Genomic DNA, 20,869 nt, shown 5'->3' with positions numbered 1-20,869 from the left:
TCTTAACCGTGATACAAAAATACAGCATATTGAGCTCTGCGAGCGAGGAGGAGGAGATCCAGCATATGGTTTCCAGCACGTGGTCCCGTTTCAGTGATTCCGCCCCGATTCATCCTCCCGATCGCCCCAAACATGCCCCGGAACCGGCATCTCTGGGGCAATCAGGGGCCCGGCGCCAATCAGGTCGGCCGTCACACCCAGATCACCGGGAATTACAACTCCTACGACGCTCAGCAGGCCTGATCATCACGGAGTTGGAATGCCACATCGGGGGGCTTCGCGGGCTTAAACGGGGTGGGCAGAGATTGTGGGCGAAGCATTCGGCCCCCCGCGGGGGTAACGTGCAGCCCCTCTCTCTTTACCCAGACTGTTTTACACCTGAGTAGAGTCCTTGCTGCCCCGCGGACAGACCGTTACCCGCCACCTCTCAGTTTAACCCCGCGAGTGCCGCAGGCCTGGGCTAGACATTGGCTTCCCGCCGGCACTCCGAGGGTTAAAGCGCCGGCCCTCACAGCGCCCGGGGGATGATGGTGAAGGGCACGACGGGGCTGCTGGCCTCCAGCTCCAGGGCCGTCAGGAAGCACTCGGTGGCCGCGTCGTCGTGGCCCTGGGCTTGGAGGACTTCCCCGAGACCGTTCCACACCTCGTGCGCCGCCGAGTTCACCTGCACCGCGTCGCGCAGGATCTTCTCCGCCAGACTGTAGCGGCCCAGATGGTGGAGAATCAGACTCTGCAACACAGAAGAAACGGATCGTCAGTAACTGGGGGCAAAGAAACAAATCACCCCCCCCATACTAACAATTACCAGCAGTTATTCCGCCCCAGACACCCGCAACGTCCTCCCGACCCCGACCCTCTAGAGTTACATTCCGGCCGCTTCACTCCTCCTGTACTTTGTAATAAAATCCCCTCCTGTACTTTGTTAGATCCCTCTATGTATTTAAGTGTCTCCCCCTGATCTCTTTCTCCCCTCCATCTCTCCCCCCCGTCTCTCTCCTCTCCCCCGTCCCTCTCCTCTCCCCCCCCCGTCTCTCTCTCTTCTCTCCCCCCTCCGTCTCTCTCTCTTCTCTCCCCCCTCCGTGTCTCTCTCTCTTCTCCCCCCCCCCTCCGTCTCTCTCTCTCTTCTCTCCCCCCCTCCGTCTCTCTCTCTCTCTTCTCTCCCCCCTCCGTCTCTCTCTCTCTCTTCTCTCCCCCCTCCGTCTCTCTCTCTCTCTTCTCTCCCCCCCTCCGTCTCTCTCTCTCTTCTAGCAGGACATATTGAGACCCCTGTCTTTCCTGATGGATATTAGCGTGTTTAAGGTACCGTGGAGAGGGGGGTGCAGGGAGAGAGACGTTTCTCGGCACACGCGTGTAAACAGTGGAGGTAAATTTATGTTTCGTTTACAGATCATCGGCTCCTCGAACCTCGCGCAGGAACATAAATCCTCCAACGCAGGAGGCGTGTGACGGGGGACACGCGTACCTCACCTACCGGACTCTCCACCACGCGCATACTACTACTATATAGCGCCGTCATATCCCGTAGCGCTGTACAGCGGGCATTTAAAGCTTTTATTATATAAATGTGTGATTCCGCCCCGCGTCGCCGATCCCCCTGGGGAACTTTAACCCCTGATGTCATAGGAAGGGAGAATCTGACACGGATGAACACGGGGTTATAAATAGGTCCCGTGAATGTGCAGAGTCAGTGGGTCCGTGTAACGGTCATATAACTCACACGCTTCCTACGGGGGGGCGTCAGGACAGCTTATATATATTATTATAATGTGCGGAGACCCCCGTTCTGATTGAGCCCCCGCATGCACACAGGGGATTTAGAGGGCCGGCTCGGAGGGGAGGGCCAGGGACATTCGTGGTTAAACCGGCCAACCTCGGCCCCTGCAATTTAACAATACGGAGGGGATTTTTCCCATTTTTTCATTTATTTTGATAAAGTTGTCGTTTTTTATGTTAGATTTTAGAATTAAGGTGAACTCCACGGACTTTACTGCTTCAGGCGAGCAGCTCCGGTGTCACCGCGCATGACTGTGCCGGAACAGCGAGGGTCAGATGGTCAGCCCTGTGCTCATGCAGAGCTTGCCGGTCACTATTTGGTTAAGAGGGCCGGTAGAGACAGCCCCCGCTCAGCATTTTACCCCCCCTCGGCTGACATCCCGGCTCTCCCGCTGCATATCTGGAATAACCGGTGCAGCCAGTCACTGCAAACCCCGATCAGATTGCAAGCTCCCCGGGCAAAAAATATTTTACCCTGGAGGAAAGTTACGTTCCCCCTGCCGTGAGTGATGTGAGTTGCCGCGCATGAGTTACATTTCGGTCGGATTAACCCGTTAGGTGCTAGAGGGGAGGCTCAGAACTTAAAGGATGGGCACAGAGGCGGAGGAGCGGCCGGCACCGGCTATTTATTACCCCAAGGAGCAGATTAACGCAAACCCGATTGCCCTAAAACCACCCACCTGGGCGTGAAGGCAGGGCTCCCACTCCCTGCACCAACCACTATCCGAAATCAAACGGTGAAAATAGGGCGACCCCTTCAATGAGCCAAGTGTCTCGATCGATCAGCTCTGACGTCTCTGCCCAGAGAACCCGCCGCGGATCTACTGTCTTTTTAAATCTTTCAAACAACAGACGAAACCTCTGACTTGATGGCGGATCGGCCCCCGTCCGGCCCTCATCTAGTCGCCCGAGAAATCGGGGTTGGGTGCGTGGTCCGTGAGCCCCGACGGGCCCGCTTGTACATCGCGCTGCCGCGTGAGCGATACAGACCCGCGATGGAGACGGGTGACAGGTCACAGAGGTCTCGCGCTCACTCACCAGCCGCTGCATGCTCTTCACGTGAGTGGGGCTGATGGACAGAGCCTCCTCGTACCAGCGCTTGGCTTCGTCCACGTTGCCCCGCAGCTCGGCCACTTGGCCCCTCATGTACAGAACGTTGTGGGACACGGGGAAGAGGTTGGCCGCCTCCTGGATACACGCGGAGGCCTCGGCGGGCTTCCCGATCCCGATGTACACCTCGGCTGGGGAGGAATAACAAAGCCAATGAAGAGATAGCTGCCAGGAGCACAAATACTTATTACATATCAGATAAACAGCATGTCGGGTGCAGACGTGGAGGAGGAGTGCGGGGTCAGGCCGGCCGGGTAATCTCCGGGGGCCATCGGATCCCGCGGCGGTCTGTAGATATCCGGTGCGAGGCGCGGCACTCGGATAACCCGCCGGCCCCCGACAGCCTCATGTTATCAGGGAGGTCACATGAAGCCCTTAATCATTTAAAGGGACGGTAAGCGGATCCCAAGCTGGGGATTAAATCTCCCGAGTAACCCCCCCCAGGATCTGTCGCACCGGCAGAGGGGGGTCCATCGAGATATGAGAAGACCCCCCGCAAAACCATCCTATCCACAAATACGCCCGTAACGGCCGCGTCACACGGCTGTAATTCCACCGATAACCCGGGGGCCGGGAGGTCAGGAGACCGCCGAGTCCTTCATACTCAGGAGCTGAAATTTCACACCAATCATTGTTCCTGCAGATCCCTGGCGGCCTCAGGACACCCAATCCGACAGCCGCTTCCTCGCTGCCCTCCTGTTAGCTCCACGTCAGTCAGAAACCCAGAACCCCCTGGCAGATCGGCCCCATCCGGCCCCCGTCTAGTCCCCCGTTTCTCCTGCTGTAACGACTCAAACCTTAATCAGCCGCTGGTCTCGTCTTAGATTCAGGAGCCGTATGTCTATCCCATGCATGTTTAATACCCTCACTGTATTACCCTCTACCACCTCTGCTGGGAGGCTGTTCTACTGATCTACCCCCTCTCAGTAAAGTAAAACTTCCGTTCCATCTCAGTCTCTGATCCTCTAGTGTTAGATTCCGGTCTCTTGTTGTAACTTTTCCTGTTCTTTGACATACAGAGGGCCCCCGCGGCATACAGAGGGCCCCCGCGGCATACAGAGGGCCCCCGCGCCGTCTGTCTGCGCTTGCTATTATTTGATATTATCCGCATGGCCCGTTGTACAGCGCTCCACAAGTTGTTGGTGCCATAGCAATGAACAATAAGATCAAGATGCCGCCCGTGTATGTAATGAAGGTGAGCTTTGCCTCCATGCCCCCCCCCGGGGTAATTAAAGACCCCCCCGCCCGGGTCACTCACCTGCGTGGAGCCAGATCTGGGCCAGCGTCATCCAGGGGTGGAGAGGACCCTGCTTGGGGGCGCTGCTCTGCAGAGAGGACGCCACCTCGGACAGCGCCTGCTCCACGCGGGACGCAGCGATGGACGTCGCGTGCACGGAACCTGCGGAAACACGCAACACGTCAAGAGGGACACGGGAGAGAATACACGCAGCCGCCACAAAGCCCCCCCCCCCGTGGAGAGCGCCGCGCGCTACACATCCCGGGACGTGCGGAGCGTGACGCTGATCGCCACGGAATTATGTGAGTGAGCGTCACCCGGGGGGGGGGGAGGAATAACGTTTCCGAGAACAAAGCGAGAATACGAAGGAAGCTCCGATATCCCGAGCCTTAAAGAGACCGCCCGGGAAATGAGACGGCAACCAGACGGCAACCAGGCGGCAACGAGACAGATACGAGACAGCAACGAGACGGCAACGAGAACCCCTTCCTCCCCAAGCAATCTGCTGCGGGCGCTGGGATCAGAGCCGGGGAGACGGCGAGCGTCAGCGAGTTCTGCCAAAACATAACAATCCATACGCAGTGGCGGTGTACAAAATAACCAGGCTTTAAACCAGGGGGCAATTCCTATGCATCTTAACCCACGGCTACCGGCAGCTACAGGGTTAATGCAGCACGATACGGATGTTAATGCAAGAAATCACTAACTTAACATATAGCGATTTAACCCGTTCAGCACCGGACAGCTGCACCTTCTAACAAGCGGTGGGTTAGGTTACCGTATAACAAGAGTAAATAAATTTAACCCGTTCAGCACCGGACAGCCGCACCTTCTAACAAGCGGTGGGTTAGGTTACCGTATAACGAAAGAGTAAATGCATTTAACCCGTTCAGCACCGGACAGCTGCACATTCTAACAAGCGGTGGGTTAGGTTACCGTACGCATCTGGAAGGCGCAGGAGATTGGACGGGCTATTCTCCCGCAAAGCCTGGATCTGCTCACCCCAGTGGCACCAGACGGCCCTAAACTACGGCCCCTGAGCAGAAGAAAGGCACGGGTGACACAATGTATCCAACGCCCATTACATATATTCTGATCCGGACAGAGTAGCGCACTCTCTAATGGGTTAATTTGGGTGTTTGATGCTAATCTTTGTTTCTACCCCGACTGCTGCTTTGCCAAAGGATTTAGTGATGGGAGTTGGAGGCATCCAGGCGCAAGTCACGCACCCCCCCTTACATATTATGCAGCAAAAGCCGCAGCGCAGCCCCAAAAATAATGTATTTAGCACAAATTGTAACTAAAGCTAAGAAAAACGGAAGCAAACGCAAGCCACGGCAAACACAAGAACCCCCAAAACTCTGATAATCCGCAGAACGACCGGCAAAGCTTTTTACTTAAACGACGATAAAACGTTACTGGTATTTAGGTTTGTGTGAATGAATGAGCGTTAAATCGGCCAATCAGGAGTCTCTGAGGATTATCAGAGGACGGGAGGAAGCCCCCCCATTCACGGCAGAAAACCACGTTACAGTAAAGGAGTTGGGACGGCCCGCCGGAGGGCTCGGGGTCCGCGGAGGCCTTTAGCGGGTGCTCGGGTTTGGGAGAAGACAGAGGAAGATGGGTAGAGACATAAAGGTGGAGAGGTGAGTCTGGTCTCGAGAGGGAAGAGGAATCAGACGCTAAAAGAAAAAAAAAAGGAGAAAATAAAACCTAAAGAAGCGGGATTATCAGGAGCCCCTCGCCGGGAGCGCGGCCCTCCATCCAGGCGTCAGGGCCGGAGACAATGAAAGTATTAGCCAGGGTCTCCGCAACGTGAGCCGTTCACACGCGGTGTATTCTGCATTGGGGAGACCCCAAGCCTCACTGGGTAACGAGGGTCCGCTAGGCGACACACAATGGGCAGGAAAGGGGGGATTCATTAAGAACGAGCTTCCGTTGGACTGGATGGACAGTCAGCCGAGCAGCGGGACGGACGCAGTATATACCGGTATTTATATATATATATAGTTATTAGTTTATCTGATAATATCAGTGAATTAGGCTGGGGGATTCACGTGTATTTTAGGTATCGTGGAGGTGCAGATCCGCAGAAGATCACAACTCACATAACGCGCAGCCATTTGCAGCCGCTGGATGTCAGCTCCCCTGCTTGGCGAACATCGCTAGACGTCCGGATGGTCGGCGAGCGGCCGCGTGCCTCAGGGTGAAGGTGCGCTGGCGGAGCTCACACCTGCCTCCCCGGGCTTTACGCGGAGCGGGCCGGGGGGGGGGAGCCGCGGGGGTCTCACCTGTGTCCGGGTCGCTGAAGTCCGGCAGGCTCATGGTGTTCAGCTGCCGTCTCTCCGCAATCGCCCTGTCCAGCAGGCTGCTGCCACGTCCCGAATCACTGCCACACAACACGGGACAATGAATGCCACAAACACGCCAGGACCCGGCCCCCGAGCGCCAAGACCCGGCCCCCGAGCGCCAAGACCCGGCCCCCGAGCGCCACGACCCGCTGTATCGCAGCAAAAATACCCGGAAAAACAAAAGCAGCTTTACCTGGGGTTGGTCAGGTTGTAGCAGGACTTCCAGATCTGAAGCATGTGTTTGCAGGTGAGGAGGGCCTCGTCCGGCCCCCGGCATAACGATTCCAGCTTGGCTTTTGAAAACAACAAACTGCCGCGTAACAAAAACAACAACAATTAGCCGGATTCAGGCCAACGGAAAAAAAACCAAGATTTCCTCACAAAACATCCAGACGAAAAACATCCTGCTTAAATCAAACATACTTATGACATCACACTCACTCTATTACATCACACTCCCTTATTTATCATATCCCAACTCATCTTGCCCCGACAGCCGCCGCATCCCCCCGACAGCCGCCACATCCCCCCCGACAGCCGCCACATCCCACCCCGACAGCCGCCACATCCCGCCCCGACAGCCGCCACATCCCGCCCCGACAGCCGCCACATCCCGCCCCGACAGCCGCCACATCCCGCCCCGACAGCCGCCACATCCCGCCCCGACAGCCGCCACATCCCGCCCCGACAGCCGCCACATCCCGCCCCGACAGCCGCCACATCCCGCCCCGACAGGCGGCCATACCCCTTTGCCTCCCTCCCCGACGTACTCACGTGAAGTTCTCGGGGTATTCGCTCAGCGCCATGTCGATGATGTTCAGGGCGTCGTGGTAGTGTTTCTGCGCGGACAGTAAGAGCGCCAGCAGATGGAGGGAGTTGGCGTCGTCGCCCTGCAGCTGCAGCGCCTGCCGTACGTACCCCAGAGCTTCTGGAATCTAAACGGCATGCCCGGTTAACCCCTCGTGCCGCCGGCGTTACGCCACTGGCCGATACGTACGGACACTTTACTCACCTGTCTGGATATGGCCAGCTGCAGAGCCAGGTAAAACACGGCCAGGTGATCGGTGGGAGAGAGACTGTGCGCCCTAAACAGAGCAAAACGTTCACAAATGAAAGGAGCGCGCGGGCGAGAGATCGCGGGAGTCTGTGTTTGGCGCTGAGATCCGTGCAAATTACCCACGGAAACCGCCGAAACATGTCATTTACACGTCAAACTGCGTGTTTAAGCAGCAATCAAAAACCCGTCTGACTCCCGGAAGATACGGAAACCGGTAATAAGAGATTTCCGGATTCCAGGCAGAGAAACGACGCACCCGCCAGCCCCCCCCGTCTCTCCAGCTCTCGGGGTCTACCTGTGCCCACCCGCCAGTCCCCCGTCTCTCCAGCTCCTGGGGTCTCCCTCTCCCCACCCGTCAGTCCCCCGTCTCTCCAGCTCCTGGGGTCTCTCTCTCCCCACCCATCAGTCCCCCGTCTCTCCAGCTCCTGGGGTCTCCCGGTGCCCACCCGCCAGTCCCCCGTCTCTCCAGCTCCTGGGGTCTCCCGGTGCCCACCCGCCAGTCCCCCGTCTCTCCAGCTCTCGGGGTCTCCCGGTGCCCACCAGCCAGTCCCCCGTCTCTTCAGCTCTCGCGGTCCCCCTGTGCCCACCCGCCAGTCCCCCGTCTCTCCAGCTCTCGTGGGTCCCCCTGTGCCCACCCGCCAGTCCCCGGTCTCTCCAGCTCTCGGGGTCTCCCTGTGCCCACCCGCCAGTCCCCGTCTCTTTAGCTCTCGGGGTCCCCCTGTGCCCACCCGCCACTCAACTCACCGCTGAAACGCAAGAAGAGCTTTCCTCTGCAGATCCTCCTCCACCCCTCGCAGCGAGGCTGCAAAACAGAGACACTGCGATTACAGACTCCCAGCGAGCGATAAATAATCCGACAGCGATACTCCGCAGCCGCGTGTGTGCGGGATGTGAACGGGGGGCCGCGCGGGATCTGAACGGGGGGCCGCGCGGGATGTGAACGGGGGGCCGCGCGGGATGTGAACGGGGGGCCGCGCGGGATGTGAACGGGGGGCCGCGCGGGATGTGAACGGGGCCCTCAGGGGCCACATGCCCTTTAGCTCACAGACTTGCATAGCCATTGCTTGTACCCCTCAGCTCTCAAACAGTTAAATGCCAATGGAGAGACAAAGCAAAATTAGTAAAGCGGGGACCACTGACATTTGAATTTGGGGGTCCATCAACCGGCGCCGGACCTGGAATACAAAGCTAACACCCCGCCGTTGGCGTCCGGCCGCCCCCACCCCGCATGATAACTCACCGTCCGAAGCCTGCAGACTGTAGGTGAGCCCCAGGGCCAGGAAGCCTTTGGCCCGAAACTCGGAGCTTTTGTCGCCGCAATCAACGACCATTTTGGCGAAACGTTCGGCTTCATCCAGCTAAAGAAAAAAATATTAAAGTCTAATTCATTAAACGGACCCTCGGTACCGGGCGGCCGAGTCTGGAAACTTCCTCCCGGCTCCAAGGCTCCTTCTCTCAGAAGACATGGGTCGATTGTAAGCTCTTTGGTCAACACTCTCATTCCACATCCCCAGAAACTTGCCTGAGCCGAACACATGATATACTTATCCTCAGGTGCAATAAGAGTCATTTCTAGAACACGGCAGCCGGGATTAACCCCTTTCATGCTGCGTGTGCTCACCGGCTCCGAGCAGCTGCCGGCCGGCGGAGAATCGCCGCGTCTCGTTGAACTCACCCAGTGCAGCGAGCCCATGCAGAGTTTGGCCGCTAGGAGCGGTATGGTGGCGTCCTCGGGCTTCAAGCGTATGCATTCCTGTAAAACCTTCACGGCTCGCGCGGACTGGACGGGCCAACCGAGGGAAAGAAACAAGACGGGGAATCATTTAGCGAAAGGAGAAGCCCCCCCCCACCTACGACCGGGCATTTAACGGACGTCATTAACCCCCCGCAGGTAGACAGGAGGCTGAACTCCGTTTGAACGAACCCCGCAGATACACGCAGGCAGAATAAAGTCGGGGAATTCAAACTGCAGCTCCCCTGCAGACTCCTGATTTAACAAAGAGACAGACGGAGCGTCGCCGTTACCTTTCCTGCGGCCATCAGCGAGAGAGCAAACTGATACCAGAGGTGGAACTCTTCAAACGCAAACTTCATGGCTCTCTCCAAACACTGCGAAAAAGAACAAAATCAGGAAAAAAAACACGGAGTTCGGTCTGCAGATAAACTCTAGAACATCACAGCACACGCACGCGCATGACACAGACACACATACACACGCACGCAGACACACACATACACACGCACGCAGACACGCTGCTACTACAGAGAGCACAGCCATTAAAGCTCGGCCATTAGAACTGTTCCCAGCTGGGCATTATTAACTAAACGGGGCTTGATGGTTTCTCTTGCTGTCCGGGATTGTATCTGATTGGAACCGGAGCTTTAGATTAATTTGCCGCGGCTTCATTTCCGATCCCAACATAACCACGAAGGCTTTCTGTATTTTAGTATTCAGTTCCCGGCTCCGATAAACTCCGCGGCCGGCCGTCCAATAAAACCACAAAGAAAAGCTATCCAGGTGAACTTTGTATCACGGAAACTTCCCGACACGAGCGAGAAAACGCGTCTCCCGGCGCTCTGCGCTGTCACCGATACCCCCCGGGGGGTAAACGCGCGCTCCTTCCGACCGTCAGTCTGGAACTCTATATTGTGACGGCTGCCCCCCCACCCCCCGGAGTTTAATCTCTCCGTCACTCATTGCTTGGACTTTCCGAAGGAGGTTAATTGTTTTTGGGCACTGTCCATATTCAGACCAAGGCGATTTTTAAACGATACCTAAAATATCCATATATTAACCCAAAAGGTAACGTGCTCAAACAAAACATTACCTGGACTCTCCATTGAGATAAGCAAATAAACACAATCGTGTCCTTTAAACGATGCACCTCACTACGGCAGCAGCCTATCAGTGCCTGTTTTAGTGTCACATGAATATTAAGCCCCCCCCCCAATATTTTACGTGATTAAAGGATTATTTCTGGGAGGGTTTGGCGTTCAGCGGCGCGAGGAACGATGTTTGTGACGCTGTAACTGGCGGCGTGCCGGATTCAGCAGAGTCGGTGGAACGGCACCTTTAATCTTTTAAGCTCTTTATCCCGCGGAGGGGCGGGGGCCGGCGGCCGGACGTACCTCGGAGAGCATCTCGTACTGCCCCCGGCGGCCCAGGGCGATGGTCAGCAGGTCGTACACCACGGACGCGCTCTGCAGGCTGATGATGCGATCGTTCTTGTGCTCGGGGATGCGGCTCAGGACCGCGTCTCTGTTTGCCTAAAACCGGAACAAACAACATAAACAATTCCAGAAATCCTATTTTTTCACACCATTTTTACACCGGTGACACTCGGACCCTCCGTCAGCCCCGAGACGGAGCCGGCCTGAGATGTTAACCCATCGGTGCCAGGAGATCAGTCGCCCGGCCCGCTCGTGAACACCGGCCGCCGTCATCCCGTCAGACGGATAATAACTGCCAGGGAATAGAAGTGCATCTGCCTCGGCTCAATGCCCCGGCCCCCCGGAGCATCAAATCTCTGTAAAGCCCCGTAAAGGGGCGAGCGAGCCGGCGAGGGACCGGGTAACAGATGCGCCGACAGCTGCCGAGCGCCATGAACGGGCCAAGTTCTGCAGGAGAGCGTCAAGCCCCCGGCCGAGGGTGGAAATCTGCCTCCTCCTTGGGGATGGGATAACGTGGCGGACTATGGGGTACCGGCGGGCTCATCCCACGCTACCCCTTATCACGACAATAACAGGGTGATCGGCAATATCTGCCAATATACTGCACACCCACCTCTGCTGGGCGCAGGACCCCTATCGATAAACACACCTCATCCACACATAGCAATGCTGCAATGGCCGTGACTGATCCCGTCAGGGTGTCAGGGGCCAGTAACCGAGAGCAGGGGCCCGGATGAACGACTTACCATGGACTCGCTGATCAGGAGCAGCAGAAGAGCCTCCTCCGTGTTTTCCTGGGGGCAGAAAATGCTGAACAGGCGGAGATAAAACGAAAGACGAATTACTACATCACATAACAAAGGACATTTAAATAACCGCTTCATGCCGAAGCCCCCGCCGGCACAGAAAGGGTCTCCCGGCGTCTACTCCTTCCAGAGCAGGCGATAAACGCCGTTTAATTATTCTGTGCAGAATCTGATTACGGGGGAAACGCGCTGGGGATGAATTGCAGGAAGGAAGCGCGTTTCACGGGGACAGAAGCGCCCGAGTAAATGCCCCGGCACAGGGGAATCCCGCGGAAACCCCCGGCGGGTCATTTCCCAGCCGCCAAACAATCACAAGGAAAACGGGGCCAAACTTAACTATTTTATTATTAAAGAGCATTTTACAGCCTTTCCATGCGCAGACACGCAGTCAGAGGGCACTTCCATCCAGCGGGGAGGGGGAGGAGGTATTAAGGGAACAGTGCCATCAAATAAATATATTTCTGAACCCCATCTGCCTCTCAGGGCAACAAGCTGGGTGCTTATACCCCAAAAGCACCTACTTTTACCCCAAAGCACCTACTTTTACCCCAAAAGCACCTACTTTTACCCCAAAAGCACCTACTTTTACCCCAAAGCACCTACTTTTACCCCCAAAGCACCTACTTTTCTCCGGCGTACACGCGGGGTCTCCGGCTCAGCGTGTAGCTCTTGGTGTTCAGCCCCTGGCGCAGCGGGTCATCCAAGGGGCATTGGCTCGGCGGATCCTCCAGGGGGTTCCAGTAACTCTGCTCGCACATCCCACGTAGCAAGATCTCGGCCAGCTGCCGGGCGATCGTCTGAAACGGGCCGAAGGGGCCGAGCGTTACACAAAGCCTTTCATTAACATCTGTGGCCAATACCAGGGGGATTTACAACATTTACCCCCCAGAGGGGGCATCTGAAATAATCAGAGATTTCTACCGCGGCCAAAAAAACAAACTCAACAGAAACTGAATCTCTGATAACGTGCATTGTGTAAAGCATTCTGATTGGCTTTCCTGTTGACGGCGGACCAGGGGCTACCTGCGGCCCCCAATCTGGGCAAGCAGTTACTGCCAGGACGCCGAGACCAGGGAAGACGCAAAAGCATATGGGGGATTCTGACGGGGACGAGAACAATGATTTAAAGGGGCACTCGGGTATCACGTGCATCAAAGTGCATACGGCGGATGTCCCTTTAAATACAGGGCTGTCCAAGCGGCCAGTGACTCGGGGGCGAGGACTCGATGGTCGGTATGAGGCCGGCCGGTGACTCGGGGGCGAGGACTCGATGGTCGGTATGATGCCGGCCAGTGACTCGGGGTGAGGACTCGATGGTCGGTATGATACCGGCCGGTGACTCGGGGGTGAGGACTCGATGGTCGGTATGATGCCGGCCAGTGACTCGGGGTGAGAACTCGATGGTCGGTATGATACTGGCCGGTGACTCGGGGTGAGGACTCGATGGTCGGTATGATGCCGGTTAGTGACTCGGGGGTGAGGACTCGATGGTCGGTATGAGGCCGGCCGGTGACTCGGGGGCGAGGACTCGATGGTCGGTATGATGCCGGCCGGTGACTCGGACTCGGGGGTGAGGACTCGATGGTCGGTATGATGCCGGTTAGTGACTCGGGGGTGAGGACTCGATGGTCGGTATGATGCCGGCCAGTGACTCGGACTCGGGGGTGAGGACTCGATGGTCGGTATGATACCGGCCGGTGACTCGGGGGCGAGGACTCGATGGTCGGTAGTGACTTGGTGGTGTGGCAGCTTTACCATTCTCAGGTTCTGGGTGGTCCGGGTCTCCACGGCCCGCAGGATCTCGCGGAATCGGCCAACGCCTCTGGTCAGGTTCCTGGGAACACAGAGGAGACGGGGGTTATCTCGGACAGGTCGGATTTTGCTCAGGGCTCCTTCATTGACAATAAAAACTTCGAGGGGGGGGTCCGGGGGCAACAAACGGATGAGAGCTTCGTGCTGCCAAACCACGCGAGATCGGCTCACGGGGCAGCAGCAAGACGCTCAGCATCGGGGCCGGAGCTAGATCCATACGACTTACACAGCACAAGGTAGAGCTACGGCAGAACCGGCGCTCGTCGACTAAACGCAGCGTCATTAAGTGTACAGTTTAAGACCTAGGATCGAGCAGGACAGGGTTAAACAGCAGGGTATTCATTCTGCATCGCTCTATCAAATGAGCTTTAATGTAAATGTTGCCAGCAAACATGAGAACCTCTGCCCCCCGCAGGCGACCCGTCCGAAGGGCTCTGCTCCCCGCTGTACTACTCCTTTAAACAGACTAGGAAAGCTGACGGCTGGCGGAGGAATAACGGGCGCGCGGGATCGAGTCTCCATGACTTTCCACGCAATCCGTCGGCCGAGGAGTTGGGGGCTCCCGGTTACACGAGAGGTTTATCGATCTGATCTTTCATCCCACCCGGGAAGCGGTGAAATGACTGAGAAAGCCCCTGCGGCCCCCGGGGACGGGGTGAGTGCATTTATCTGCTCTCAATCCATCGACGCGAGCCATTAGTGACCGCAGGCGATCACAGCGAGCTTCCCATAGAACGCGTTCAGATGAGACCGCCGCGCTTCACGGCCCCCCCCCCCGGTACGAGAGAATCCCCTCCGCAGCCCCGGCTTGGATTTGGATTAAATTGTTACACAAAGCTAAGTTGCCATAGCAGCAGAAAAATGTTCATTAACCTTTCCGTGTTGTTTTTAGACAACCACAAGCTTTGACGATGAAGCTTGTTTTAGTTCAGATATCACCGACCTCCGCGCTCCGCGGCAGATATGTTATATGATCGTTATTAACCGGCAGTATACCCCAGCTTCGAATCCGCTTAAAGGAACGCCGTCACTTTTTTTGGGTTGGTTTGTCTGATTGATGTTAAGCTCGGCCCAGGACTTTAACACAAACGGCCTCTTGTGTGTCAGGCGGAAGGGTCGTTGTACAGCGCTGCGGAATACGAGGGCGCTATACGGAACAATAAGTAATAGTAATTACGGATAATATAGACGCGGGGATCTCTGCCGAGATGGCGTTCGTTACGAGTTTAGCAAACGCTCTCGTCTCCCAGTCCTCAAAATTTGCTTAGCAAATGAATGCGCGCTGCTTAACCCCTTCACTGCTCATCCCGGTCTTCAAAGCCAATGGGCACAGCAGGCACCCTTTCCCCATTACGGGGGTCGCTCGGTGCCCTTCTCGTGCATGCGCGCAAATCTCCATGAACGCGGTTGGATAAGCACCTACACAACAGGATCGGCCCTATGAATCCGAGCCTCGGAGCCGGCAGGCGGGGGGGGGGGCTGAGAATTTGGAAAGTTTGTCAATATGAAAAACTACAATGAATGAAAAAAGCCTGCCGTGAAAGCAAACTCCCATCACGCCCAGCGTATAGACACGGCGTGGCCCCCGGACGGCTAAACACGCGGAAGGCACCGGTTTCCACCAATCCCAGCGGCTCCCAGGTTTGAACGTTCATTAAATGAATACAGAAATCCATTCTCTATTCATTTCAACAAAAAATGGTTTATTCCAGATTCTGCCGGAAGGTTTTGACTATTTTGTTTGTTTTTTAGGGGTTTTTTTTGGCTAAAAAACCCCAAAACAAACATTAGCAGGAAGAAAGGGTTAAAGATGGTCTTGTGCAAAGAGCTAACGGTTCTCTACATGGTGGGTGCGGGGGGGGGGGTACAGGGAATACATACTGTTCATCTCCGTGAATATGTATCCTGCAGCAGAACGTTATAAATACAGACAGGTCAATAAACAGAACACGCGTGACATCATAACCACACAGATACACGGATGCCGGCTGGCCGCAGGGAATCCCATCACTCCCAGGCATCGGATGGCATCAGGGGCATGTTTAGGGAGCCCAGACATTTAAATTATGTGCCTGTTACATGCAGAAGGTACATGTAACATGTAACTTGTATGTATTAACAGCGGACTCTTTAATAATGTTTTTGGGGGGAGACGCAGTATTTTTGATCTGTTGCCCCTCATATCACATCGAGCGAGTCTGAACATTTACCCTTAAACTGTGCCTGTGGCCCCTGCTGGTCCCCCACCGACGGGGGGGTGGGGGTTGTTAGGCCATTTAGTCCCATCAGAGCCTAACACACGGCATGCGGGATCACGAAGAGCCGGCTTACCCGTTCTTGAAGTAAATGACATGCGCGCGCTGCAGCCCAGTCTCCAGGAAGAAGTTCAGCTCCTGGTCGGGGGCCACGGGTCCCGGCTTAGGGCTCCTGTTCTGGATATTGGCTGCTTGGACCTGAACAAGAACCAGAATCACTGCGTTAATAACGACGAACACCAATCAGGGCATCCCCTATACGGCCCTTACCTCCCCTGCCGGGCGGCCGCGCACCAGCCTCGATCCAGGGGGTTCATTATGGGGTTCCCTATTTTTCTCTGACTTCCATTAACGCTCGGCCAGGCTGCGGAGAAGTGCGGTTATTTCACCCCGGCGCACGCCACTCACCCGCTCGATCTCTTGCAGGTAGAGGAGGGCGATGTCGCCCGCTTTCTCGTAGCAGGTGATGATCTCCTGGTCGCGGTCGACGTGCAGGCTGTTGGTAGAAGAAGAATTTGGCAGCTTTTCCAAACACAGCCCTGGAAGGGAAGGACAGAGAGAGACTCGTTATTACTCTGCGCGCGGACGGCGGGCTCTATTCACTAAACGGAGAGCTTCAACACCCAGCACAGGCAGGTTACTCCGGCAACAAACAAAAACAGCTGAGCTGGCCCTGCACAATGTATAATGTATAATCCAACGGGTAAAGAGACTGGGAGTCTTGCGCGGGGGTCTCGGAGGCGGCCGGAGGCTTAATGCTTTACGGAGTCAGCCTCTAATGCCCTGGATTAGCAGGGGGGAGGTTTAGGTTGAGCGCTCGGCGGGTGCCAGGCAGGGGAAAGTACAGAGACCCCCCAGAGCGAATCCTTCGGCCCCTGAGGGCCACACGTTAACCCTTCCGCTAGCAGGACGGCGTCTCCGATCGCAGTCACCGCGGCCCCCAATCTGTCAGCTTTTAGTCATCATGAAAATGGAAGGAATTAGGGAAGCGGCGGCATTCAGATAAACGGCGGATTAGGACCTAAAACCAGGTAAATATCCGATAACGCGGAAAAAAAATGCAAAAAACCCCCAAAATTCCCAAAAGACTGAAGAGAAAAAAATGCAAAAAAACCCCAAAACCCCCCAAAAGACTGAAGAGAAATGACTATTTATGAAGAGGAATTCTGGTGCATGTGGCTTAGTTGAGTAGGAATTGGTTGCTATGGTGATTGTTTCTCATTTGCCCCGGGAATTAGATTGTAAATATAGACAAAAACATCCTAAAATATTATAAAAAAATGAAGAGATTCCACGTGAAAGGAAGCAGGGGGTCCCGTGTACGGACCCCCCATGTGCCGACAGCCAGCTTCCGACGGACTGAATGACCAAAACCCAGCACCCCCCGATAAACGGCCAATAATACTAATAATGTGATCCAAAAAGTGCAACTAAAAGGTTTTTCCAGCCGAATTAAACGAGGGTCTCCTCGCTGTCAGGGGGCGACATTAAACCTGCGCGTCTCCTGACTGCAGCCCCCGGCACAACCTTTCCTTCCTATTTACTAACGCAGTCTGCTGGGAGTTGAAGTCCCTGGCGCCGGGCGGAGGGTAAATAAAAGCCGCGGACTGAACGCCTCTCATTATAAACGTAATCCGTCCGGCAATTACTTACCCGGCGGCATTAATGCGGTAATAGTATTAACGGCCCCGAGAGGACAGGCCCCGGGTCACAGCACCGAGGGTAGAGACACGGCGCCCCCTGCTGCCCAGACTCACAACCTACTGGACTCCAGTCTGTCAGCCCCCCCCCCGTATCCCAGGGGACGCCGGCAGATCAGACCCCTCCGGCCCGTCTCATCGGCCCCCCGGCGGAGGCTCTGAGGGCTGCGTGCGCTGTATATACCCCCCCCGGTCCCTACCTCTGATGGCGAAGGCTTCCGCTATCATCCTCAGCTTATACGGCGCGCAGGCCACGAGCTGCAGGTCGTCCAGCCCCATCCTGCCGTAGGTGGCCAGCGCGTCCCGGTACTCGCCCTCCACGTAGTTCAGTTTGGCCATTAGCATGTTGGCTTCTTGCATTAGATCTGCCTGTTAACAAAAAGCAACACAATACTGTTAAAATACCACAGCTGCCGGGCTGCCGCGCACCGCCTCCACCTCGGCCCGTGCTGGGTACCGGCTCTGGCAGCGTGAAACCGAAGTGCTAGCGATCAGTGGGCGGAGGAGCGGGTCGGCGGAGAGTTTCCGGTGCATGCGCAGCGCAGAGCCGGAGATGGGCTCACCGGAAGATAATATCCTATAAGGGAAATAACCGGGGGGCCGGAAAGACGAGACCCCCATAAACACGCAGCAGAGGTATCTGTCTAAAAAGAGACCGCCGTGCGGAACAGAAGAGGGGTCTTCTGGCTTAGAACATATACAGACGCACAACGTTTCTAAACATAACGTTTCTGGAGCGATAAATATTTACCCCAGAGAGGAGCATTTTGTAAAGAAATGTATTATTTCAAGTAGAGATCGGCCCCCATCCGGCCCCCGTCTAGTCGCCCGTCTCTCCTGCTGTAACGACTCAAACCTTAATCGGTCATTGGTCTCGTCTTAGATTCAGGAGCCGTATGTCTATCCCATGCATGGTTAATACCCTCACTGTATTACCCTCTACCACCTCTGCTGGGCAGCTGCTCTATTTATCAACCCAAAAAGTCGAAGGATGCTAAAAACATTTTTAGAATTCGTCTTTGTGGAAGAGGTAAAAGATGAAACGGTTACAGAGACGGTCCTGGGGCGTTTATCCGGCACACGGAAGAGACGCCAAAACAAGCAGGACACGCTACAGACATGTTCCACGCCACAGGCTGTACATATTAACCCTTCGCTGCAGGGCCGGAGTATGCCACGGAGAAAATAAACAACAAATACAAAATATTATTATTATTACTATTTTCTAATCTATATTTATTATTAAAAATAATGTTATAAATAATAGTAATAATAATAATAATAATAGTATAGATTATTATTATTATTATTATTATTATAAATAACAGCAGATACAGTATAGATTATTATTATTATTATTATTATTATAAATAACAGCAGATACAGTATAGATTATTATTATTATTATAAATAACAGCAGATACAGTATAGATTATTATTATTATTATTATTATTATTATTATAAATAACAGCAGATACAGTATAGATTATTATTATTATTATTATTATTATTATAAATAACAGCAGATACAGTATAGATTATTATTATTATTATAAATAACAGCAGATACAGTATAGATTATTATTATTATTATAAATAACAGCAGATACAGTATAGATTATTATTATTATTATTATTATTATTATAAATAACAGCAGATACAGTATAGATTATTATTATTATTATTATTATTATTATAAATAACAGCAGATACAGTATAGATTATTATTATTATTATTATAAATAACAGCAGATACAGTATAGATTATTATTATTATTATTATTATTATAAATAACAGCAGATACAGTATAGATTATTATTATTATTATTATTATTATTATTATAAATAACAGCAGATACAGTATAGATGATTATTATTATTATTATTATTATAAATAACAGCAGATACAGTATAGATTATTATTATTATTATTATTATTATTATAAATAACAGCAGATACAGTATAGATTATTATTATTATAAATAACAGCAGATACAGTACAAAATATAGATTATTATTAATATTAACAGCAGCGTTCTGAATATTAATAATAATATCAGCGAGCACCCCCCCCCCGTACCTTCAGGTTCCCCCTGTCCAGGACGGCCGTCAGGTGCTTGCGGACGTCGATGAGTTTGGGCCGGGGCCCCCGGGGGCCGACTCCTTGTTTGAAGGGATTGTCCTTGAGGTGCTGCTCCAGCTTGGCCTCCCCCGTCAGCAGCTCGGCCATGTCATCTGCACACAGAGAGCCCCCCGTTACACACAATACGACAAAAAGCAGTGACAGCCCCCATTATCTCAGGTGTAGCAGTGACAGCCCCCATTATCTCAGGTGTAGCAGTGACAGCCCCCATTATCTCAGGTGTAGCAGTGACAGCCCCCCATTATCTCAGGTGCAGCAATGACAGCCCCCATTATCTCAGGTGTAGCAGTGACAGGCCCCATTATCTCAGGTGTAGCAGTGACAGGCCCCATTATCTCAGGTGTAGCAGTGACAGCCCCCTTTATCTCAGGTGTAGCAGTGACAGCCCCCATTATCTCAGGTGTAGCAGTGACAGCCCCCATTATCTCAGGTGTAGCAGTGACAGCCCCCATTATCTCAGGTGTAGCAGTGACAGCCCCCATTATCTCAGGTGTAGCAGTGACAGCCCCCATTATCTCAGGTGTAGCAGTGAAAGTGTCCCCCTGCATTATTTCAGGTGTAGCAATGACAGTGTCCCCCTGCATTATTTCAGGTGTAGCAATGACAGTGTCCCCCTGCATTATTTCAGGTGTAGCAATGACAGTGTCCCCCTACATTATCTCAGGTGTAGCGGTGTCTTTTGTGCAACAGCGTTTGCCTTCCCCGGTTCCAGGCCGCAGTCCGGGGGCTGTAGTTACCAGTCCTGACCGTACCGTTGGAGATGAGCTTGGCGGAGAGCTGCCGGACCAGCTCGTGGATCCGCTCCCAGTTGGCTTCAGAGCGGCAGCGCTCGATCTCCAGCTCCAGCCGGGTGCCGGCCTTCCGGGCCGCCATGGGGGTAGAGGGGACACGGAGGCCGGGGTCGCTGGGAGGCCTCGGTGCAGGGGAAGGCCTCGGAGCGGGGGCAGGCCGGGGGACGCGGTCACTGGGAGGGCTCGGAGCAGGGAACAGGAAGAGGACACAGAGTCAGGAGGCTGGCGCAGGGATCCCGGTCCCCGGAGCGGAACGTCTGCAGTGTCCGGCCGGCGGAGCTCACAGCGAGGAGACAGGAAGCAGCGCCACCGGGCGGCCGCATGCAGAACCGCAGCACAAATCCCAACACTCCCAGCAGCACAAATCCCAACACTCCCAGCAGCACAAATCCCAACACTCCCAGCAGCACAAATCCCAACACTCCCAGCAGCACTCCCAGCACTCCCAGCAGCACAAATCCCAACACTCCCAGCAGCACAAATCCCAACACTCCCAGCAGCACTCCCAGCACTCCCAGCAGCACAAATCCCAACACTCCCAGCAGCACAAATCCCAACACTCCCAGCACGACAGGGGCAGCCGGCCACTTCACACAGGGCACCAGTAAACCAGTAGAATTCCTGACCTCATCCGTATGTAATAAAGCAAAATAACCAGA

At 54.4% G+C, this 20,869-nt stretch overlaps 1 protein-coding gene across 2 annotated transcripts; it reads right to left on the bottom strand.

The window, feature by feature from the left end:
- Window positions 1–496: 496 nt before the first annotated feature.
- On the bottom strand, window positions 497–20,483 carry TTC7B (tetratricopeptide repeat domain 7B). Of its 2 annotated transcripts, XM_053475019.1 has the most exons (21): window positions 20,172–20,483; window positions 19,357–19,511; window positions 17,473–17,641; window positions 15,981–16,111; window positions 15,649–15,770; window positions 13,261–13,339; window positions 12,130–12,302; window positions 11,446–11,509; window positions 10,658–10,795; window positions 9,554–9,637; window positions 9,204–9,308; window positions 8,769–8,886; window positions 8,273–8,330; window positions 7,484–7,556; window positions 7,246–7,406; window positions 6,665–6,781; window positions 6,412–6,509; window positions 5,653–5,802; window positions 4,142–4,282; window positions 2,812–3,014; window positions 497–730 (listed from the first exon to the last, which is right to left on the bottom strand). In XM_053475019.1, the coding sequence occupies exons 1-21, from the start codon at window positions 20,290–20,292 to the stop codon at window positions 509–511; spliced, it is 2,682 nt and encodes an 893-aa protein (XP_053330994.1). In that variant the 5' UTR covers window positions 20,293–20,483; the 3' UTR covers window positions 497–508. The 2 variants fall into 2 exon arrangements, with proteins under 2 accessions (XP_053330994.1, XP_053330995.1); XM_053475020.1 differs by lacking the exon at window positions 5,653–5,802.
- Between the last annotated feature and the right edge of the window lie 386 nt (window positions 20,484–20,869).

The sequence above is a fragment of the Spea bombifrons genome, chromosome 9 (assembly GCF_027358695.1).
Source record: "Spea bombifrons isolate aSpeBom1 chromosome 9, aSpeBom1.2.pri, whole genome shotgun sequence".
Lineage (NCBI taxonomy): Eukaryota > Metazoa > Chordata > Amphibia > Anura > Pelobatidae > Spea > Spea bombifrons.
The sequence above is the reverse complement of the archived record's forward strand: the minus strand, read 5'-3'. Positions and strand labels throughout refer to the sequence as shown.